Source organism: Scleropages formosus, chromosome 1, assembly GCF_900964775.1.
Source record: "Scleropages formosus chromosome 1, fSclFor1.1, whole genome shotgun sequence".
In the NCBI taxonomy this organism is placed as follows: Eukaryota; Metazoa; Chordata; class Actinopteri; order Osteoglossiformes; family Osteoglossidae; genus Scleropages; species Scleropages formosus.
In genome coordinates this window covers 29,945,154-29,969,592 of record NC_041806.1, presented here as the reverse complement: position 1 = coordinate 29,969,592, position 24,439 = coordinate 29,945,154, and the positions used below count along the sequence as shown (strand labels likewise).

The following is a 24,439-nucleotide window of genomic DNA, read 5'->3' as shown; positions in this document are numbered from 1 at the left end:
TTCTGGCAATAAAGAGAATTCATTAAAAATTTCCATGGCATAACATCAGCAACATACAACAACATTTCAGTGGCTATATCCTTTCTTCCATCTTTCCACTATAAACAACCACTTGCCTAGTGCAGCAGAAGCACAGGCGCTAAGACAGAGGACACTCTGGGTGGCACACAAGTCCATCACAAGACAATCAGAAACATGCAGTACTCATTACCTCACATACTATACTGGCACTACGGGCAAATGAGAGTCGCCAGTATGGATGCAAAAATGATTTACATGTCGTAAGCATCCTGTCCAGGGTGCAACCCCCCGCCCCTGCCTTGTGGCCAGTGCTCCTGGGATAGGCTCCAGATCACTGCGATCCTGCTCAGAACAAAAGAATTGGATGTTATTGAGATTGTTATTGAAATTGGACGGATGGATGGATGTTGTGTCAATAAAAGAATGCAGTGGTGAAAAATGTATACACATATTCCATTACTGACACCATTCATATAACGCATTGTTCACTATGTTATGCATTTTAGAATATGTGAGAATATTTTTTGGTTTACAAGGCTTCGCAGTACAGAAGAGTACTGACTGTAAAGACTTACATTCAAGCGCATTTGTTTAAAAAAAAAAAAACACAATCTAAATATACAAATGAAAGGGCTGGAGGAATGGATGTGAAAAGATAGAAAAACACAAGAGCGCGCATTACAAGTGTGCGAAGTGCGGCCACTTTCTGTGAGCAGCACCGCGGAAAGGAGGAGAGAACAGCAGAAGCGGACCGCAGTGTTCCTAGAAAGCGCGTGAAATATAAAACGAATATTGAAAGCAATATTGCTATTCCAGTCACCGAGCGGACACGTAATTGTTTCCCAGTTTTAAATGATCGGCGTTTACGGCCACACTTGAGATGCAGCTCCAGCGCGGAGTCCTTGCGGAACGGGAGATCACAGACTTTTTACTGCGCTAAGAGCATCATGTGGTCCCATCCCAATCATCTCCTCACCTCCACCACGTACGACTCACTGCCTGTCTGTATATATAATATAGGTATGTGTGTTTTTACAGCAATATATGTGTGAGGAAGTATAATAACAAGTCATGCCTAATACATAATTATACACGATACATTTGTAAGTATTCATTCAGCAGACGCCTAGTATCTCCACACAAGCGCACATCTCTGAGAACAATACAAAAAGTGCATTACACCAACAGAAAGGCAAATTTACAGAAGAAATTATAGAAATCATTCTGTAAATTATTACTGTTATTACTATTGTTATTACACGTCAATAGGTATTGGTATATGTGCCATATATTGTACCATGGTATAACTGAGCAGCCTGTGAGATGATGTAATGGTGTGCGCAGCGGTAGGTGTGGTGTGATGGATCACTTTTGTCTCGTGCGCTGCCTTTACCAAGTGGAAGGGGCCAGTGGCTCGTGGGTTCAGCCACCCCGCCTAACAGCGAGCTCTGGCTTGATTTCACCTTGGAGGTAAATAAATGTTGGCGCTGGAAGCCATCGCATCGAGGTGCGACGCGGATGACTGTCGGTGCCTTCTAACAATAGGCGGCTGCTGCTGGAGGTCCTTGCGACGAGGACGACGAGCTGCGAGGTGTACAGTGACAAGCACCTCGGTTGTGTAACGATCCTCAGCGCTCTACTGCGGCGAACGACACGTTGGCGCGGGGCTCACGCGTCCCATCCTTGCCTGGGGGGAGCTCTGCATGGGATGCGCCGGAATATTCCTTTGTTTGTAAGTTACAGCAGGGGAAGAGGCTGCAGTGAGCAGACGCGCGCGGGTTGGGCAGCGCTGTTCCCGAGGCTCGTGGGCATCCGGGCGGCCGGGCACGCGCCGCACTCCACGCGCAGAGCCGCAGAGCACACGTCGTCGGGCTCCTGGCAGCCCCTGCAGCCCCTGCAGCCCCGCAGCCGCTCGACACAAAGGAGCTCCGAGGAGGACGTCGCTTGACGCAGCAGCGGACACACGCCGATTCAGCGGGCGCACAATTCTCTTCTTCGTTTCAAATCGAGCCGTCGAGATGAAATTTCCAACGGAGACCCCAAGGAAACCTGGGAACTTGAACCCTCCGCCAGGTTTGTGCGGCTTTTTAATAAGTTTATTCGGAGATCACACTGTGTCACTGTGCTGTGGCTGTGCAGTGCATTCTGTGGCCGCCCCGCTCCTGCAGTGTTTTGTGTTTAAACTTGGGCCACCAACAAGTTTATGCGAGCGAAACGGTCCGAAGCCTTGCGCAAAAGCAGGCGGTTACGCGCAGCTTGGCCGTAATTAAAAGCCGCCGGTGCTCGAGCGCACACGCACAGTGGGGCGCGTGCTGCCTGAAACAGGACGAACTGACGTGTTGTTTATTGTCTGCTTGCTGCGATGATGCTGGGGAGCCGCTGCCTTTCCCTGAGCAGAAGGTCCTTCCTCGGACCACGGCATTTTGGACACAGCCGTGTCCCTGCGAAGGACAGAGCTTCGCGGAGGCTCCCTTTCTCCGCGCGACGCGACGAGGCTGCGCGCGCGCTACCCCCTTCATTTACATTCTCATCGTCTCCCTCCAGGCACGACTTAAGCGCGCGCGCGCTCCCCCTCCTCCCCTTCCATTGGTTCGAGGTGCTCCTTTGTGTCCACGGAGACAATGGGCGTCAAATAAAGGAATACAATATTCCACCCATTTGTTGCCATGCCTGTACTGTAACTAATGCATACGCACAATACTATACTATTGAGAGAACAGTGTACGTATCTCGAGATTTCCTTAGTGCACCTACCTAGTTGCCGCATATTTCGCTTTACTCTGTTTACATGTGGATGCACGTGGTCGTGTTTCCTTTTGCTGTATTAAAATGACCGTTTTTAGATTTGAAACATGCATTTTCTCTTCGAGCTGCAGCGGTGAGAGTAATTCATTACCAATTGTGTGTGGGGTGACGTTACTTCATCGGGTCGCAGCCCGAGCGCAGGGTGGATCCTGGCTGCGCCGCATGGAAGCGCACCTCCTTGAGCGCGTCCGCACGCGCCGTCACGTGGCCGCTCCGCACCTCGGGTAGAGCGAGGCGATCCACGGGCGTTTGTGTCGCTTCGAGCGACCTTACAAGTGCGCGAGCAACAAATGATTGCAGTTGTTTCGCTGCATTGATTGCTTGTGCAAAACTGATTGGTTGCACCCCATGCTTCCGATTGGTTAGATGCCTGATAAAATGTTTTTTTCTTACATTTCATAAATTGAAGTGAGAAAAAAGAGATGATTCTTCAGATCTGATTAGCATATGAAAATACGGCATAATTTCTTTCGTACCAGGAAATGTATGACCTCAAAGCAAACTGGTTTACACATCATTCCCTCTGTATAGTAGTAATTGAGGCAAAGTATAAATACTGATCTCTTGACCATAGGTGGTGATCTCATCTTTTCAGGCAGTGAACTCCTGTAGAGTTATGATGCTTCTTGAAAAAAAAAAAAGCTTTTTAAATCTGGGGAAGACTGGTGTTTAGCTGTCAACGTGACAACAAAAATCTCTTCCAGTGAATAATGGAATAAGGATTTAAGGAGTGTTTTGCTTTCTGGATGCCACATACGCAAATCAGGGACTTAATAAATAAGAAGAGAACACACTTGTGGCTTGGTTTTGTGCCACTGCTCAGGTTAAACAGAGGGCACATTTCGCTTGTGCAGATGTCCTGTGAATGGCAGCATGGTCTAGCGGCAGTCTCAGCCTCCCCGTGGAATGGATGCTATTGATCATCCTCTTACATGCAGGAGCATGGCGAATGAGATGGGGATCGCAGCATTACAATCACCTATCCACCGTGGCTGGAGACGCAGTGTCCTTGGTGCAATGAATTTAAGACTCCTGCTCTAAGCTGCATTTCATCTCTGCACTTTTCTCCATTATGGAAACTTTTTTCTATTTTTTGCAATGACAATAATAGGGCAACTGTGATCTCTGTCTCTGTAGAGACTGTAATGTATGGCTGTGCTTTGAAAAGCTAAGAGTGATGAAGATACATGTATATTACTGGATCTAATTTGAACTAAACACTCAATAAAAAATCTCCTAAATGAAAGCATCAAGCTAAAGGTAAGATGTAAATTGTATGATACTGAGGGACTGGTTGAGACAAAGATAGCCTGACTATTGTAGAGCCGATCAGTTGAATTTTTTTAAGGTCTTGATGCCAAAATATTGAAGGTCTCTCCCCAGGTTTGATATATACACCTGTATCTAAACTGCTGGATGCAGCATTAAGAATGGAGTGTTAATGTCTGTTATTACAAATAGGATGTTTGCACAGTGCAGATGTTGCAGCTAGGTAGAATGGTCTACTGTTATGATAACTGCATACCTATATTTTTATTTGTTTATCACAAGTAACTTTAATGAGCTGGTAAAGGGAAAGAAGCCACTGTTAAGGTTTTTTGCTTAGAGTTCTAAGTTTCCCAGACCGCTTAGTGACCACTGTGGTGATTAGTACTGTAGATGTGAAATTTATATTATGTTGTTCTTGACTTCTTAATCAAGATGCATTTACCACAAAATTCTTCATTTTTCAATAGTTATAATTTATGAAGCTATTAAGTTTTAGTGTTTTCATAATCTTACAATTTCTCATCTATTCTATTAACCAGAACTATGAAAATTATATGGGGAGATATTTCAGATGACTTGTGTACATATGGAGAATTTTTATGAAATGACAGATTATGTGCCAATATATGTAGTCACACGTTTTCCCTGGTTATTTCATATGACATTTTGTTTAGCAAAAGAACATTCTTTTTATGTCACATTGTTTTGTTTTTGTTTGCATTTGAGTTAATTATGCAGTGGTATTTTTATACCTGTTCTACTTAGTTTAAGACACCATTCTTAGCTGGAGCATATTTCTTTACTGTTGCTTTTTTGCTAAATATATTTCCTACTGTCCAGTGTGCCTGCAGACCGAGGAAAGCTGATTGCTGTAAAGCATCCCTGTATTATCACTTAAACTCAGGAGGAATTTGCAAGTGATGTCTTTTTGGCTAAACATTTTTCCTAGTTAAATGTGTAACATATTTAAATTGTGTTACTTTTAATGAATCTGGTTTTTCTGGAATTTTTGCCAGAACAATGTATTCGCTGTTGAAAGGTTAAAAAGGAACTGAATACAATGAGTAGTGTTCTGCTCATAATGTAATAAGACTTGAATGGTTTGCCTCTGAAGTACATCACTTCACATTTTCATAATGTATTTATATAAGCCAGTGATACATTAGATGATGCAGATTCATAATATTTCAGTGGACACTCAAAGACCCTGCAGTTTTCACCTACATCATATTGGACAAAGCCAGAGAGATGCCAGAGTCTTAGAGGCAGCACTGCAAACTTTGAAGATTTCTTATTCATCCTAAGCATGTTTGTGTGAGGGAGACTGAGAACATGTTCATAAGGATAAGGGCAACAAATGCACCGATATTCTCAGAGCAAATCGATTGGCTCCGCCCCCTGCACCACATCGCTCCCCTGTGGGCCCTTTGCAGATTGCTCATTATAGCTCTTACAGCCCTCTTCTGCAGGAGGTCCCCTAATTATTATCCCACCTTGGTCTTGCATTTTCTCTAAAAATAAACACAGGGCAAAGCATGCAGTGATTTGTTTAAAAAGTATTAAAGTATCTGAGGGTGCAAATAGCCTTGACCTATCGCTCACTGGCGAGAGCCTTCCAGCTTTCTCTGTGCTAGTATACAGCCAATTAGGGTGCTGGTGTTATAGAGCTGTAGATTAAAAACTAGAACACTTGTCAATATTGCAATTTATTAAAAACCGGTCCATTATGCATTTTCTTAAGATTTTCACTGCTGCACCAAAACATGACTGTTAGAAAGAAAATATTTTGTGGTTCTCATATGGTTCACACCTTTGTAGACTGCAGACTCACTGGCTTGCTACCGACTTTGTTACTGCTGAATGAGTTTGAAAATATTAAATGTCCTTCTCTTGCTCTACCCAGTTCCAGTTCAAACCAACATGACACCGAAGAAGATTCAGCCAGGGATGCTGCAATCCAGCCTGGTCCAGGCCAGCGTGGCCACCATGCAGAACCCAATGGGCTGCGAGATCAAGCCCAACGGTCACTGCCCCCTGCCTAGGCTGTCAGTGTGCTCACGGGGGGCAGCCATGGTGGCCAGCATGGATAATGGTGCGTCAACAATCCACACTGTCATGAAATGGAAGACGGTGCTAGCTATCTTCGTTGTGGTGGTAGCCTACCTTGTGGTGGGTGGCCTTGTGTTCCGGGCCCTAGAGCAACCCTTCGAGAGCAACCAAAAGGACACCATCACACAGGAGAAGGCTGTGTTCTTGCAGAAACACCCCTGTGTGACGAGAGATGAGCTGGAGGCACTCATCAAGGTATGTCAATGATGGCAAATGAGCGGTTGCCCGAGCAACATCTTAGATAATAAAAATACACACACAATGAGAGTCATCCTGGAAAGTGAAGTCAAGCATAATGAGCAGGCTATTGAGTAGAACCATTTTTTGAAATGCAAATCAAAAATGAATGCAGTGGTCAGAGCAAAATTCCAGCATCAGTGTTGTAGCGCAGACTTGTAATGACACTTGTTTTGCTGATGGGGATGTGAGCTGCAGACATGTTATGAAACCGAGCCCTATGGGGACGCTGGTGTGATAAGGAGTGCTTTAGAGGGGTACAGCAGTACGGCCCCAGCAGGGAACAGATGGCCTCTTACACTTACATTAAGAAAAAGTACTTCAGGGCCAGCCCAAGCAAGTCAAGTCAACACACTGTGAATAATTAAGCTGGTGTATTGATTTCCCCCGCCGAACAAAGCAGTGATGCTAAAATAAGCTGGTGAAGGGGCCAGCTGTGCCAAAGTTCAGAGTCAATAGGCAGAGTCTTTTCCAGAAGCTCATCTGTAGGACGTAACAAATAAAACACCATTATGTAGCGGCAACATTTATCCTGGTCCTACGGAAGCTGAAGTGATTTTTGTTGTATCTTGGAGGCTTTTGTTGTATCCCAATATTTGGTTGACTTTGATTACTTAAAGTCTGATTTCAGTACAGATGATAAGAGTAGATTATCTGATCAGTAGGTTGCTGGGAGGTGGTGAAAACTCACAGACAGTGGCTGCACATCATTTTTCCTATAAACTGTAAGACTGAGGTATTCTTAAGTGCTTTTCCTTAGTTCACACATTTGCTATGCTCTGGTCATATGTGAAGGCTTGGCAATTGTACACAACTAGTGTTTGATACAGTTGAGCTACTGAGCACCATCTTACCCTCACTTTCTGTAACTTTCCTACCTGCTTTGACTTGACATACTTTGGCTCACTCAGGTTTTACTTAGATCAGGTGTCTACTGCTTGTTTTTAGGCTATTTCAGTGAAAGAATTACACACACACACACACACACACACACACACACACACACACACACACACACACACACACACATTTTCAGAACCGCTTGTCCCATACAGGGTCACGGGGAACCGGAGCCTACCCGGTAACACAGGGCGTAAGGCCGAAGGGGGACACACCCAGGACGGGACGCCAGTCCGTCGCAAGGCACCCCAAGCGGGACTCGAACCCCAGACCCACCAGAGAGCAGGACTGTTGTCCAACCCGCTGCGCCACCACGCCCCCTCTGAAAGAATTACATTTACATTTATTTAGTTAGCAGACGGGGGGGTGCGGTGGCGCAGTGGGTTGGACCGCAGTCCTGCTCTCCGGTGGGTCTGGGGTTCGAGTCCTGCTTGGGGTGCCTTGTGAGGGACTGGCGTCCCATCCTGGGTGTGTCCCCTTCCCCCTCCGGCCTTACGCCCTGTGTTGCCGGATAGGCTCCGGTTCCCCGTGACCCCGTACGGGGCAAGCGGTTCTGAAAATGTATGTGTGTGTGTGTAGTTAGCAGACGCTTTTCTCCAAAGCAACTTCCAATGTATACTATGTAGTGTTATCAGCCCACACACCTTATTCACCAAGGTGAGTTACGCTGTCGGATACACTACTTTACAAAGGGTCACTCATCCAGACATCAGTGGAACACACTCTCTCTGTCACTCACACACTATGGGGGAACCTGACCAACATGTCTTTGGACTGTGGGAGAAAACCCACACAGACACAGGGAGAACATGCAAACTTCACACAGACTGAGCAAGGATCAAAGTTGCCAGGTGCTATGAGACATCAGCACTACTCGCTGTGTTACCGTGCCATCCAAAATTGCTCTCAGAAGTACAATAGAAAAATAAATACAGGTTTCCCTCCCTTTCCAAAAGTAAAGTGTTCCTATGAAACCTTTCGTAAGCCAAAATGGCATAAAGCGAAGAAACAATTACCATTAATTTATATGGTAAAAATTTTTCAGCATTCCCAGACCCAAAAAATAACCTACCAAATCATACGAAATAACATATAAAACCTAAAATAGCACTAATATGTAGTAAAAGCAGGAATGATAGGCTCTTAGGCTTTTCTGATACTTTAGCACACATCTTGCTAACGGATGCATGAAATAAATCGGGATAAAACACAGATGCTCACAGACACAGTTCAAAGCTGTGGCAGCATGATGCTGAGATGCTGGGTGTAGTTCTCGGGGAAGGAGTTTGGCGGTGTCACTCTTACTGCTCGTTGTGCACGCTGCCTCTATAATGTGTCGCTGCAAAACAAACACTGAACACTATTTTCGCTATTTGCCTTTTTTTGTGAAAGCGAAAATCCTCTTCCGAATTCTTTTTGTTAGTGAAAACAGGTACTAACGTAGGTCTTTCGTAAAAGTGAAGAGGCGTAAAGCGAACTTTCAAAAAGCGGGGGATACTTGCGCACAGAACAAGACAAATAAGCTAAAGTAAATCCAGAGGAGCACAGCCTTTTACGCTAAGAACAGCTAATCAAAGAGCTGTAGTTGAGCCCAGTGTACTTTGTGGAGAAGCTCATTAAATCTGTTTTATATATCCTCTGCCAGCGTGGACTGTCTTTCTGCTTTCTCTGAGGTTTTACAGGTGAACATAAAGAGCAACAGCCAGGATTTAGAATCTGCCAGCTATCGACCCCTGGTGCCGTGGAACATGGTCAGAAAGGAATCACCTACACAATGCAAGCAAACTGGACCAAAATGTTGTAAAACTAAAAGAGACAGCTGACAACAGTAAAAGGGCCACACAATGCGCTGCCCACCTGAGACATGCTTACCACTGAGTCTATTAAAACATACGTCTCACCAAGCGAGGATGAAATGTTCTTGCCTCTGAAGTAATGGAACAGATGCTGTCATTAAACTTGAACTGTCTTTTCAAATTAATTTAACGAATGTGGAAAATACCGCAGTACAACAAAAGATTTAAACATGGCTAATGTTACAAGAAATGGCAACACCTTTCAGTAGACACCTCAGACTGAAATTTTTTATGAAAAATATGCAAATATTTTATAAAACTCAAATGGGATACAATACGTACAATTTTACAGCAGCATTGTATTTTTTAATTTGGAACATATGAGACAAAATGAGTTATGGCGTAAAATAATCGTTATTCTCTGTTTGCCTAGTCTTTTCAGCAATTATGTGCAATTCTTCTGAACTGTATCATAAAATATGATACAGTAAAATACTGCTGAAAGTAGACTCAGAAATTGAAGAGTGATATTTCTAATAGACACATAATTACAGTGTGCCGAAGCTGTACAGAAAGTGAGGAAAACTGCATTTCAGGGAGAAAATGGGCTTTGTATTGCAGTAGCATGTCTCATACTAAATTTAGTGATGTACATCTGCTGTTCCAGCAGCATTAGAGGAGATAATTACTTTGATACAACACCCAGTATTGCAGGGGAGATGAGGACAACAGTACCACCCTGATGGTAACAGACTGTATAGTAGTGAAACCAACTGATGTACAGTTACAGAAAAAAGTTAGTGAACCCTTTGGAATTGTCTGATTTTCTGCATTAATGGCTCTGAAAATGTGACCTGATCTCCGTCTAAGTCTTACTTAACAAATGGAACACCTATTTTACATTTCCATGTCTTTATTCAACAAACGGTATAAACAGTCAAGGTCATTGATGGAAAAAGTGTGTGAATCTCAAGGATAAAAAACAGTCAGTTTTGGTTACCTGTTCTTCACCACAGAATTCTGTTGTGCAATATGGACCGATCATAAGAGATTTCAGAGGAAATCAGAAAAAGAGTTGAAGCTCATGAGACTGCAAAGGGTTACAAAAGGATTTCTAAAGATTTGGACCTCCATCAATCCACGTTCTCCAAGAGAGTTTACAAATAGAAGAAACTCAGCACCTTTGCTACTCTTTCTAGTCAATGTAAAGGCACCCAGTAAAATCCTCCAACAAGAGACAAAGAAAGCAGTTGTTAACAGCCAAGTATCTACAGGCACTGGATAATATATGTGTTCATAAGCCTACTATAAGAAAAATACTGAACAAAACTTCATCCCAGCTGTGCAACATGGTGGAGGGAGTACAATGCTGTGGGGCTCTTTTGCTGCCTCAGGTTCTTCAAGGCTTGCAGTGACTGAGGGACCAATGAATTCTTAGATGTGTCAGGAAATTTCACAGCAGAATATTTTAAGTGTCTGTCTGTGATGCAAATCTCAACAGAAGTTGTCATACAGCATGATAATGATCCAAAACACAGGAGCAAATCAGTAGCAGAAACCGGGACTATTGTTAATAATCATACTCACACACTTGCCCCAAGCGGGATCACGAGCCTAACCCAGCAACACAGGGCGTAAAGCTGGAGGGGAGGGGACACACCCAGGACAGGACACCAGTCTGTCACAAGGCACCCCAAGCAGGACTTGAACCCCAGACCCACCAGAAAGCAGGACCCAGACAAGTCTACTGCACCACCACACCCCCCATGCTGTTGTTAGTAATGGTTTTACTAATTAATGTGCAAAGGGGTTCATATAGTTTTTTTTTTTTTTACCAGTGATCCTGATTGTTGAAGCCACTTGTTTTATTAACATTTGAGAGTGTAAAATGTGTGTGCTGCTTGTTTAATTATACCTTCTGTATTATTATGACTTCGATGTTCAGACTACAGCTTAAGAGCCAATAGAAAACCAGATAATTACAGCGGTTCACAAACTTTTTCTCACAACTCTATAACTACATAAAGATCTATAATACAAGAGATACAGTGATGTAACAAGTTGACATGAAAGAGATCTGTATCTTGATTTATCTAAACTTTATAAGCATAACCTTGATATAGTTGCTGGGGGGTGTGCTGGTGCAGTGAGTTTGGCCGGGGACTGCTCTCAAGTGGGGCTGGGGTCCAAGTCCTGCTTGGGGTGCTTTGCGACACAGTGGTGTCCCCTCCCCTCCAGCCTTACGCCCTGTGTTGCCAGGTTAGGCTCCGGTTTGCTGCGACCCCACTTGGGAAAAGCGGTTTAGGACTGTGGGTGTGTCTGTGATAGCTGCTGCTTCACCACATCACTTATTCTCATGATATTCACAAATGTAATGAAATTTGTCAAAACAAATTTTAGAATGTTCTGCAAAGCACAATTATTAATTCAGATATAAATAACATAGATTAAGGTATGTTTGTCCTTTTATAGGCAATCAGCTCAGCCGTTATGAACTTTTTTGACAGACGCTTCTAGGACTGTCATGGCAACAGCACCTTCTATGAAAATTAGCACAGCTCACTGTAAATTGTAGAAATCAATTCTCATAATTTGCTTTTGAATGCAATAAAAAATGGATTCCCTTGGGAAATCAGTCATTTATTGCAGCTATTGAAACTGCCCCTGTACTGACAGGGTGTGGTAATGGAAGTTGCAACCATTTCTTAGAGCCCTGGGGTGGGCAGTCTGCCTACGCTGAGATTGCAGTGAGATGTGGTGGAGTCCAACTGTTGCTATACTGAAAGTCTAGTCGAATGCCATCGACCTATAGCATGCCATTCTTGTGTGTGTAAATGAACCTTGAATTTTTCAGAAGTATACCCAAATGTTAATCAGGTTGTAGGGTCTACAGTTCAAATATTTACTGGTGCATTGTTTAAAACATACACCATTTTAATCCATTTTCTGCTGCTTCAAATGAAAGGAAATCCAAAGAAAGTTTTCCAGTCTTTTTGGGTAAATGTCGAAAGTAGTGCTAGGTCACTTCTACCTCAAACCCATCTGTGTTCATGCAGGGGGGTGGCCAGCCCCAGTGACTCAGAAAGATGTCCAACATATGGCAACGCATCAGGCGTAGGCGGCACCATAGGTGAGGCTGAAGTTGGGCAAGTGAAGGACAGTGTGCATCAACCAGCGGGGCGTGAGCCGCAAACAGCAGAGTGCACGTGCGGGGAGTTGAAGGTGACAGAGAGAAGTGTGACCCATAGCCCACTATGATCCCACCTCGGTATGCATCCTCATTAGCCAGTATCTAGCAACAGTCTGGTCATTGCGGTCAATTCTGCAGACTCACCTTTGGTATTCACAGTGACACCAGTAGAAGTTCTTATGAGAGGAAAGTAAGAACACAGTGAATGTTATGTACCCTGTTTCTTTTAGTTCTGCCAATGATAATAGAGATAGCATTTACCGATGATGGTATAAATAGCTGTACATTCACGTAAAAGTCTTTTTTTTTTTTTAATATAAAATGCCCAAGAGGGGTGATCAGCCTCTGGCACTTGGACCCCCAGAGGTGTTTTTCTCCCTTAAATTTCACTTAAGAGGTTTTTTTGTTTATTTCCTCTGTGGTCAGTTGACTTATTTACAGCTTTACAACTAATTATGTATTTATTAATTTAATGTTTAGCCAATTAATTATTTATATTATGCCTCTGATCCTTTGTTCAGTGCTCTGTGTCAGTGTGTGAGAAGAACGCTCCATGAAAATGAATGGGATTGACTCATATTGGGCATTGTAGCACAGCAGGTTTGTCCAGTGCCTCGCTGTTTGATGGGTCTGGGGTTTGAGTCCTGCTTGGTACCTTGCGATGGACTGGCATTCCATTGAAGGTGTAACCCCCACCCCTCCAGCCTTGTGCCCAATGTTGTCGGGAAGGCTCCCACTCGGGACCAGCAATTATTGACGATGGATGGATGAATCATATTGTAAACCATTTGTTCATCACCCATTTTAATGCTTGACAGTACTGGTCACTGATGACAGTAACAACAAACCATCTGAATCAAAATGAAATGACCATAGCTTTCTTTGAGTATATTCCTATGTAGCACCTTATCAGCAGCACATTGTTATTATAACCAGGACATGTATGCATGTATGCCAGTATAAAACTGGGTACATGAATGATACTGTACAGAATTTTGTGGCCCGGAAATGTAGATTCTGTAAACCATTATCATTGATGGAGGAATATACCACCCCCTTTCCCTGCAGTAATAGGACTATAGCACAAAATTTAACACTTGGATGAGTGATACTGTAAATTGATTCACCACAGTTTGTAATGTTTTGTGGCTGGTCAAGAAGATACAGTGAAGAACCTTTCTGATATATTTTGAACTCAAAAACATGGGTCATTTTGTCCGTAAATGTTTTGTCTGTAGCAGGCTGGCCAAGGAAATACTCTAAAGATTGACCTTTAAGAGACTTTTTCAAAACTTTGCCAGGCTCGCTACAGGTTAGAAAAAGGAGAAATGAAATGGAAGTCTCCCCTGAGGTCTGTAATCTCTAGATGGCACCCAGCCAGGCATTTCTCCTTGGATTTTAGCTAAGAAATACAGCCTGCATGGCAATGAGAGTAGCACTCTGAAGGACTTCCTGCCTTGAAATTCACAACTCTTTAGCTCCAGAATGATCTATGCAGAGGAGAGTGTGATACATCACACTGTCAGATGACTACAAGCTAAAAAATGTCTAGACAGACTACCTATCACATGACATGTCAAAAATAGTCTAAAAATAGTCTGCCTTGGGGTCATTTTTTGATCTCTTTCAGTATCCATTTTATATTTCTTGTCATTTTTGACATTTCATCATTTCATCTTGATATGTCTGCTTTGGAAGATAGTATAAGTGTGGCCATGGCGGCACAATGGGAGGGTTAGGTACCCAAAGCACACCTGCACTTGATGGCTTCATGGCTGATCTTTTTATTCGAACTTTCTCCCCAGTACGTCTGATTGACCAAGACTCACATCTAGAACCTGTGACTCAGACTAGAGTTCCAGTATTTTCTCCAAGTGTTACCACGTTGCTTCCCAAACTGTGACCCATGCGCTCATGTGCTATTGTCTATACTTTGGAAGCCTCATCTTCTATAGCAGCAAAGTGACCAATAAATGTGTCTGCATCTCCACTTTACCTCAAGTCCCTGTCACATCCAGTCTGATGGAACTACAGGCTTGTTACAGTGGCCAATACTGGAAGTCATTCAAATTACATGAAGTGTTCCCTAAACATAATAAAAACACAGGGAGGAAGAGGAGATGTGTTTCATGAATAGCAATGCATCAATTTTTATAAGTGATATGGTGGGCAGAAAGCCTTGTGAGTCATAGTTGAAGTGCTCTTTAAATCACTTACCCTTTTAAACACATTGCCAATACATTTTTTATCCTCTTTCATTTGCCCCCAAGCAACATGTTGTGCTCTACCAAAAATCTTATGCTTCAAAAAAGCTTAGATTTTTTTTTTTTTTTTTTTTAGGAAACCAAATATTGTATGTCCCAGCAGCTTAGTGGAACAGAAGCCATCATGGTCTAGTTTTCAGTCCATCAGACTGTACATGGAAGCGTCTGTTTCGCTTGAAAAAGCAGAAGGATTTATCTTGAGAGTGTAACAAATTGATGAAGAGGGTCATGTGAAGTGTCTTTCTTGGTGAACTGAAAATCTAAGATAAAACTGTTGAAAATAGTGTGAATTGGTAAAATCTTTTTTTTTTTTTTTGAAATGCTGGTGAAATGCATACATCCTATTGTTCAAACTCATTTTGTAAAATCTATAATAATAATTCTATTACCACTCAAACTGAGCAGTTTAAAGAAATCTTCAGAGTCCATGTTAGTGAAGTTGATGCTCAACTATCCGACCTCCAGTTGATCAGAGGTTACTCTGCCCTGGCCCATAAGCACCATCCCTGCTGACACGCACCTGATCCAGGGGCTAGTGTCTGGCAGCATCGTTCACTGCTCTCCACATGCAACCTCCATCTGCTCCCGGGAAGTCCTGCTGGGAAATGAAAGGAGCTAGTCTCTGGCAACAGGGCCTTGGCTAAAAGTCAGGCTCTCTGCCTTCTCCTTTGGCAGCCTCCTGGTGACTCCGTAATAATGATTCACCCAGAGAGAGTCTGAGTCATCACAGAGGATGCTGCCATATGTTACACAACAAGGTTTTATCTTGCAGCTGGAATTGCCCTTGTGCTGAATCACAGCACACTGTTGACTATTAAGGATCATAGATGCATTGGCTAAGAGGGATTTTTGATTTCTTCCCTTCTTGTGTCAATTTGTATACCAAAGAGTGTTGTATGGTAATGTTTGGTCCGGCCTGACACCCTGTTTTCACAATTTTAGCATTCTGGGGTTGATCCTGGCCTTGGATATGTTTTGATAAGTCACTAAACTTTATTGAAATTTCTTTTTCTGTTCAAGCACTCCATAGATGCGGTCAATGCAGGTGTGAGCCCCATTGGAGACACATCCTACAACTCCAGTCATTGGGACCTTGGGAGCGCCTTCTTTTTTGCAGGAACAGTGATCACCACAATCGGTAACCCTTATGCACTAGGTTTCAGTTCAGATGTCAGTTACAGCATCAAGTAGTTGTCATGACAGATAATCTTAATGAGCTAAGTTTTCATCCAGATGAAAATCACACAGACCATCATCATAATAGTTACACCTAATCTTTATGTGCTAAATTTCAGTCCAAATGGCAGTCACAAAAATTGTCTATAGCCCCAAAGCTTCCCTTAGAGGTTTTCGCTGTCCCCTCTAGTTTTACTGTGACTGTCCTCTACTAAATATGATTAATAAGCTATGGTGTTGTGATTTTTGATTTCATCACTGGGTGTAGGATTGTTGTATATCCACAGCCGAACGAAGCTGAACATACATTCATGTGAAAAAGAAAGTGCACCCTATTTCAATTCAGTAGGTGTACATATCAGGGCATAACATTTACATTTATTCATCTAGTTAGCATTTTTCTGTCCAGAAACTTAAAGTGGTAAAGTACTTATAATTATTTACGTTTTTATACAGTTAAGTAATTTTGCTGGAGCGACTGTATTGTAAGTACCTTGGTCAAGGGTACTGTACTGGAGGTGGGAATGAAACCCACAACTTTTGCATCCAAAGGCAGCCAACCATTACACTACAAGCTGCATAAATGGCATTCACCTGGTCCTCACCAACTTATATAATTATACAGTTGTAGCCTTATAACAGACAACACCTGAGAGATTCCACTATGTCAATATTTATTCAACAAAGAATAAGCCAGAATGTAGAAACTATGTGGGAAAAGTTAAATAAACCCTTACTTCTTCTGTAGGAATTAAGAATCTGCTGCTAATCAAATGCCCTTGAATAGTTAATCACTAGAAAGTATGTCCACCTCTATACTTTTTTTAAAAACAAAATCTGTGGCAGCCGGGCAGTCTGGAGCATTCAGGTGTGTGGTAACACCATGCCAGGAAGAAAAGACATCAACAATGAACTCAGAGAAATACTTGTATTACCCTTCTGGGAAGGGTAATAAGGCCATTTCCAAGCAATCTGAAATCCATCATTCTACAGTGAGGAGGATTATTTACAAGTAAAGAACATTCAAGACAGTTGCCAATCTTTTCAGAAGTGGGAACCCCAGCAAATTCAGCGCAAGGTGGGACCACATAATGCTCAGAGAAATCTCAAAGAACCCAATAGCTACATGTAGAGATCTACAGGCCTCGGTTAACATTTTAAATGTTACAAATTCATGATATTACAATCAACAAAAGACTGAGAGAAGAGTACCCAAGAGAAAGCCCCTTCTTTCCAGAAAAAACAAGACAGCATGGCTTAGGTTTGCAAAGCTGCATATGAACAAAGCACAAGATTTCTGGAGCAATGTCCTTTGTACAGACAAGACCAAAGTGGAGATCTTTGGCTATTATGCACAACACCATGGTTGGAAATTACCAAGCACAGCATATCACCACAAACACCTCATACCACCTGTCAAACACGGGGTGGAGGGGTGATCATTTGCGCTTGTTTTGCAACCTCAAGACCTGGACACCTCTGAGTCATCGAGTTGACCATAAACTCCTGTTTATACCAAGGTATTCCAAAGTCAAATGTGAGGTCATGTGTCTGACAGCTAAAACTTTGCTGACATTAGATCATACTACAGAACTATGATCCCAGACTCTCCAGCAAATCTACAGCTGAAAAAGAGAAGAATCAAATGGAAGTCCAGACCTCAACCCCACTGAGATGTTGTCATGAGACCTTAAGAGAGCTGTGAATATATTATTGCCCTCAAACATCAACCAATGAAGCAATGTTATAAAGTAGAGTGAGCCGAAATTTCTTCAGACTGATGTGAGGATGATAAACCCATCAGAAAATGATTGATTCATGTTATTGCTGCTAAAGGTGATCCTACAACCTCCTGAAACATGGGGTGTACTTAGTTTATCACACATAGCTTCTTTTTCCTTAAGTAAATAATTACTTAATGGAATCTGTCATGTGTTTTATTGTCACTTGAGGTAACATTTACCGAATTATAGAATCTGGTAAGGATCAGATGATTTCCTTTTACATATAAAACCAAAGAATTTAAAAGGGTGTACTTTCTTTTTCACCTGACTGTATGTAGCAAGACAACTCTTCGAGGGAACCTCCTACTTCAACCACAGTCACAAAATCCCCAAATGTAATATCTTCTTTTTGAATACTACCAGTAATAATACATTAATTTTCTGTCAGGATTTCAAAATTGGAAATACTGGCAAATGGTGGAATCAAGTGAAAAACTGAAACCAAACTATTACAGGAAAAATTCATTTTGAATTAATTAAGGCAGTCTCAGTTTTTGTGCAACATAAATATTTAAGACATGGTTGATGTAAACAAAGCTGCACAGCACAGGAGTTTTATGAGAAATAATGAAAAGTAAATCCATAGAGAATGTACTGACAGTTTGCAGTGTATAAGGTTGCCGTTTTTATGAAGGTGTTATATCAAAACATATGATCTTAACCTGTTCAGGAGTGTCTGTACCAGACTAATTCACTTCTCCCGTACTGTTCCTGCCACGCAAACTAAGGCTAACAATAAACTAATGCATAGTTTCGGTTACTGGCATCATTTATCACAGAATCTTACATGATGAAATGTTTCTTTAGGCTCAATTACACTGACATTACATTTTTTTTCATTTAGCTGACATTTTTTTTTTAACAATGTCAAGATTCCTACAATTATTTACCCATCTGTACAGTTGGGTAATTTTTACTGGAGCAATATTAAAGTAAGTACCTTGCTCAAAGGTACTACAGCCGGAAGTGAGATTCAAACCAGCAATCTTCGGTTCAACGGAAGCAGCTCTAACTAATACACTACCAGCTGCCCTGATATTGTTTCTGTCTTTTTCTTAAAAGGGTATGGAAACATTGCCCCCAGCACAGAAGGAGGAAAGATTTTCTGTATCCTCTATGCCATATTTGGGATTCCTCTGTTTGGGTTCCTCTTGGCTGGTGTTGGCGATCAGCTCGGGACTATATTTGTGAAGAGCATTGCGAAGGTAGAGAAGATGTTCCGGGTGAGTAAGGACCACTTCAAGCCACAATGTTTGTGGGCTTTATCCCATTGTGCAATATGATGCAAATTCTTTTATGTGCCAGATATAATTTAAATTCTTATCACAAGGATTTTGTCTTTGCGTATATTCCTTTAATGTCATTAATGGGTTGCTGGAATTAAAACATCATAAAATTTAAAGTATTTTTTGTTCTACATGGAACTGTACCTGGAGCTCGCTTGCAGCTTTATAGATATGGCAGAAAAGTTAATAAGGTTCAATTTAAATGGATTAATGTGAGACAATTGTGTGTCATGCAACAAGCATGTCAGTAGCTTTGATGTAAAGCTGTGACAAGTCATTTAAACTTATGTGGGACAGAATACTATTGTAGAGGCAAATGCAGGGCATTCCTAAATAACACAAATCGGATAGAATAATACCGTATTTATGATATTGGTTCAAGTGTGATTGTTATTGAAAATAAAGTCATAAATGATGCTTGATGTGGTCTTTGTTGAATAGTTTTTGTCCCCAGGGTATAAATGGCTATTGAGATGGTAATTGTATCCCTGACTCAGTATTCTGAATAGCAGGGGAAAGCAGAAGAGGGCTGTCTGAATGCCCCAGTGCCATCTAGCTTCCTTGCAGTGCTTAGGAGGCTGCAGAAGGCAAGATGTAAGGGCTGAAGCTGCCTCACCAAAACTTCCACAAAATAATTATCATTATTATTACTATTATAAGGCAGCAGAAGGTAGGGCACTTGTAACAGACATTGCTTCATAGTCTACATGGGTCTGAATCCCAGTTTCTGCTGTAGTGCGCTTGAGCTAGGCAAAAACCCTAAATTGCTCCTGTTAGAAATTTTCAGCTGTGTAAATGATTGTAAGTAGCTCAGTATCTACACAAACTTAATATTTTAAGTGACCTTGGGCAAATTTATCAGTTAATTATTTCTAGTATATTGATCAACAGGTGAATTTTATAAATGGACAAGTAGCTTGATATTTGGATAAGTGCTGATTATGGAATTTGTTTGAGAAACATTTTTAAAGAAAGGGAAAACAATTCCTTGGTCTTCCGTCTCCACCTCTATATTGTTGTCACCCTGTGCTTTTTATAAATTTGAATAAAAGGGGGAAACCAATAAAATACAAAATCTGCAAGAACACAGATGAGGTTTCTGAAAGATGCAAAGGACAGAAAAATGTGGCTGTGTGCACGAAACTCACGTAGTAAAGTCATGGTCTTCATAGGTGAACACAACAGCTGTCACCCTGCCTCGGTGCTTAGGTAAGAGACACTGCGGCATCATCGTCTGACGTCCTTTATCTCAGGAGCTTGTGGGCAATATGGTGTCCCACCATATTTCACATAGCACTGTGTTTATAATCCAGCATCTCCCTGTTCTTTTTGTTTTTTGGTGTTTCAGCGCAAACACAAGCAGATCAGCCAAACCAAGATTAGGGTCATCTCCACCATCCTCTTCATTCTTGCTGGGTGCATCGTTTTTGTCACAATCCCTGCCATCATCTTTAAACACATTGAAGGCTGGACAGCACTGGATGCAATATACTTTGTGGTTATCACCCTGACAACCGTTGGCATTGGCGACTACGTGGCAGGTCGGGTACTGATGCATATTTCTTGTATTTGCCTGTAATGTGCTTTTCCTTATTAAAATCCAGAAATACATCCGACTTAAGGCTGACAGATTCATTTAATATCAGTTAAATTCAAATTAATTTCAATTTGTCAAATAGACTCATCGTCAGGTCCTAATCAAACCTATTGGCACATGGGATGTTCCAAATTGAGTAGCTTTAAAACAACTCAGTGACATTTGTTGTCAATTTTAATTTCAAGCCTCTCATATGTGCATGGAGTAAATTCCTGTTGTTGGGGTCTATACCGGACTAATTTATACAGTTTCTGCTTCATAGAGGAAAGTTTAGGCTCAAATGACAGAGTTCTGTTGTATGTAGAAAAGACTACAATGAGTGTTATATGTGCAGAGGACGAGTGATACTAATGTGAAATTAAATTAGTTGTTTATTGTATTTGTAGAATGAATTCCTTCACTTTGGGTTTCATGTTTCGGACTGTAAATGAAGTTTATTGATTGTTTTTCCATTTGTGTTTCTTGGATTTAGTCTGATGGAATTATGCCTTGTAGAGAAGTTGGAGGTCAGGTCTATAAAACATAATGTAGGGGTATGTGAAGGAAAATGCAGCACCTTTAACAATGTATCCTCCTTTACCCTTATTCGGTAATGACTGCATTTATGCACTATCACCAGGTGGAGATCGGAAAATTGAATACAAGAAGTGGTATAAGCCCCTGGTCTGGTTTTGGATCCTTGTGGGCCTGGCTTATTTTGCTGCAGTCCTGAGCATGATTGGTGACTGGCTGAGAGTGCTATCCAAGAAGACAAAGGAGGAGGTACTGTGCTTTTCATTTATAGTGAATGTACACAAACTTACAAACATAAGACACAATAATGCAGGAGTGGTGTGCACACTGTAACACATAGAAGCTAATTTAGTGGCAGTAGTCCTTTACGTTTAGACAACACGGGTAATAGAATTAGAGCAATATTTTCAAATGCCAGAAAAGAGATGTAAAATGAGCCTTTTGTTTCCAGCGAACCTGTAGCATATGCACCGGATCTTTTCCACTAATCCGGGTAATTCAGTTACAGGCTGCGTGAGGTGTGGATGGTGCAGCATTTGGTGAATTGCGCTGCATTGAAACGTGCTGCTAAGCTAGTGTGATGAAAGGGTGTCATATGTCCCTCCCCCTTTCACGATGGCCAGGTTGGAGAGATCAAGGCCCATGCGGCAGAGTGGAAGGCCAATGTGCGTGCTGAGTTCCGCGAGACTCGGAGGCGGCTGAGTGTGGAGGTGCACGACAAGCTGCAGCGGGCAGCCACCATCCGAAGTATGGAGCGCCGCCAGCTGGGCCTGGACCAACGGGCCCAGTCGTTGGATGTGCTCTCGCCAGAAAAGCGGGCAGCCTTCAACAGCCTGGATGCCGACCGCTTCAAGGCCACCTCTCAGGAGAGCATTGACTCGAAGCTGAACAACCTGCGCATGCGAGCTGAGCATTTCGAGAAGGGTGAGCAGGCTGCCTCCGAGGACAACATCTTCAACCGCCTGGGGTCCGTTACCAAGCTAGCCAAGCGCAACAAAAACAAAGATCTGAAGAAGAACATCCCTGAGGACATTCGCAAAATGTTTGACGCCTTTGGCTGCACTCCCCTAGCAGGTGAGGAGAAGAAGGAAGAGGAGGAGGCTAGCGAGAAGGAGTTCAACACCAGTTTAACAAATTTGCCCCAGTATGCAGAGAGCTCCAAGCTCCAGAATGGGTTCCCACCAACTCTGACCAAAGACAAGGGGGATGAAGGAAAACTTGAAGACAAAGAAATGCAGACACAGACAAGCCCTTAAAAGGAGGCCGGTGACTAGATGAAAGATATTTGAAATGACCTTATCATGTGCCTTAAATTGTTCCGTTTCATATAGAGAGATGTGGAACTGGCCACCTTCTCCCGTATGCTACTAACTGTTCACTGTGCCCTAATGGTGGTTTTATTTGCCAAAAAAAGAAATCTGAATTAGCTGTGTGAGAAGCTACAACGTCAACACAATGTCTTACAAAAGAAGTACTTGAGAACTATCAAAACTACAGTGTTTTTATTTTAGCAAATGATTGCAAGGAAGAATTAGTGGAATGCTAAATGTACCACAACAGTAACGTGCTGTAGCAAATCAGTTTGACGTTACCTATGGGCCTGTGACCTACACTCGTGTTTTATAATCAAAATCTCCACTGAGTCAGTATCGATCCTGATATTGTGTCCTGTAGAGTAACGGGTGGAACAGAGAACAAAGCTGCGGAATAAAGCAAACAGGCGATTTTCATGACAAAGGGATGCAAATACGGAACCAAAAGACTTCTTGTCATTCAGTATCTTCGTAGATCTATCCCGTGATTAACATGCTTAAGCACCCTGAACTTGAACTTAAAAACAACAATCCTTTGTTTCTGCATGGTCTTGGAGCAAATATGTTGTCCTATGGAGTACAGTGTATTCAAAAGCTTCGAGTTCATGATCACAAAGATGATATCTCAGGGCTTGTTGTCCTACTGTTGTTGTTGAAATATAATTGTTCAATGTGCGCTGCATTCACACTGTCAAGAGGGGATGAGTCTCAGTTCAGCTTCATCAGGGTTCCAGCATTCTAAACGGAATAGAGCATGGACCGTTGGCCAAAGTGTGGGCAATTAGGCTTTCTCTTGCTTCATTACGAGCCTTTTTCCTGGGTTTTAGAGATGGTGATTGGTGCATTACCTGGAACACGCACGCGTTTATCTGTGTGTGTGTGTGTGTGTGTGTGTGTGTGTGTGTGTGTGTGTGTGGTGGCGTAGTTATGTGTTTTCATATTTGAGCACTTCAGTGTCTCTTTTAAACCAGCTGTGCATATTGCAATCACAAAATGCCACTTGTTCTGTGAAGATGGATGCCACATGTAACCCTTTAAACCCATGAGTTGAAAGTACATTTTTATTTTTACTCAACTGTCCAGTTTTGTCTTAGCTCTGTGAGCCCTAAGTTATGTTCTACTGAACCGATGCCTTGCAAAACAGTTAATATACAAAAAGGTTTTTTCTTTTGTTTAGTTTTTTCTAATAAGTAAAAGCCAAAGTTTTCCCGATAATTTTTTTACCAAAAAAAACACAAGAAACAAAATAATGTAGACTGAGATTCCATGACCCTGCCAACACTACTCCTAGCACATTATTACAAGATTCCCCAGGGATAGGTATGTTAAAAAAAAGTCATGAAATGTTATTTTTTTCTGAATGAAATTGCAGCATTAATGTAGTCAGTATAGAATGAGCTTTGTTACAAAAACATTTAAATGGTACACATTTATACATAAAAAGTATTGAATTAAATTTGAAATGTAGTTTGCCTGTATTCCCTGAGGTAAAGGAATTTTTTCAATATCTGAGATTGTTCAACCACCATATTTTGAAAAAGTTAGCTTTTTTTCTGTCAGGGAATATATGAAATCAATCCAAAATATGACACATTTCTCAATCATTGGATGGCTTTGTATAAAAAAAGCAATGGTCTTCCAATAGTTAGGAAAGGTAAATCATAAAACGTTGGCTAAAAAGAAAACAGCTGCAGAGTGAAACACCAGGTTAAGTGTTCAGGTATAAGAAACCTGTTGTCTTGTTACCTAGTCTGTGTGGTGAGGTAAACAATAAATTAGTGTAACAGTAAGGCAACATTTCTATGTTACAAAGAAAACAAAAAACACCTTTACAATATAATGAAGTCCACGATGCCAGATTGAAGAAGCTAGACCGCAGTGCAGCCGAAATGAAATTTACATGGTGCATTGTTTTAGCTCAGCACAGACACCTTAGCAGCCTTTTAAATAGCTTCAGTAACTCCGGTCTTGTGACAAGAAAAGACTCTCTCCCTTCCCCTGTTTTGGGCAAAAGGAAGGAAACCAGTAGAAAGGTAACCACTGTTCCGCGACGTTCACGTTTAAACTTTTTAGAGCCAGCAAATGGCTTTTGGACAAAGCTACTTCAGTGTTACCTATTGCCATTGTTCATGTGCTGAACATTTGTGTGCAATCCTGTTTTTTGAGGAATCATTAGGAG

General features: G+C 41.9%; 1 protein-coding gene across 1 annotated transcript; it reads left to right on the top strand.

Moving 5' to 3' along the window:
* The first annotated feature begins 1,349 nt into the window (after positions 1 to 1,349).
* Positions 1,350 to 23,278, top strand: kcnk10a (potassium channel, subfamily K, member 10a). Its single transcript, XM_018735144.2, has 7 exons — positions 1,350 to 2,094; positions 5,999 to 6,399; positions 15,612 to 15,729; positions 18,614 to 18,774; positions 20,186 to 20,378; positions 21,054 to 21,196; positions 21,571 to 23,278. The coding sequence occupies exons 1-7, from the start codon at positions 2,040 to 2,042 to the stop codon at positions 22,201 to 22,203; spliced, it is 1,704 nt and encodes a 567-aa protein (XP_018590660.1). The 5' UTR covers positions 1,350 to 2,039; the 3' UTR covers positions 22,204 to 23,278.
* The last annotated feature ends 1,161 nt before the right edge of the window (positions 23,279 to 24,439 follow it).

Coding starts and splice junctions, on each gene's coding strand:
- kcnk10a (XM_018735144.2), top strand. CDS start 2,040: ATGAAATTTCCAACGGAGACCCCAAGGAAACCTGGGAACTTGAACCCT. Junction 6,400..15,611: donor AGCTGGAGGCACTCATCAAG/GTATGTCAATGA, acceptor TTTCTGTTCAAG/CACTCCATAGATGCGGTCAA. Junction 21,197..21,570: donor CCAAGAAGACAAAGGAGGAG/GTACTGTGCTTT, acceptor CACGATGGCCAG/GTTGGAGAGATCAAGGCCCA.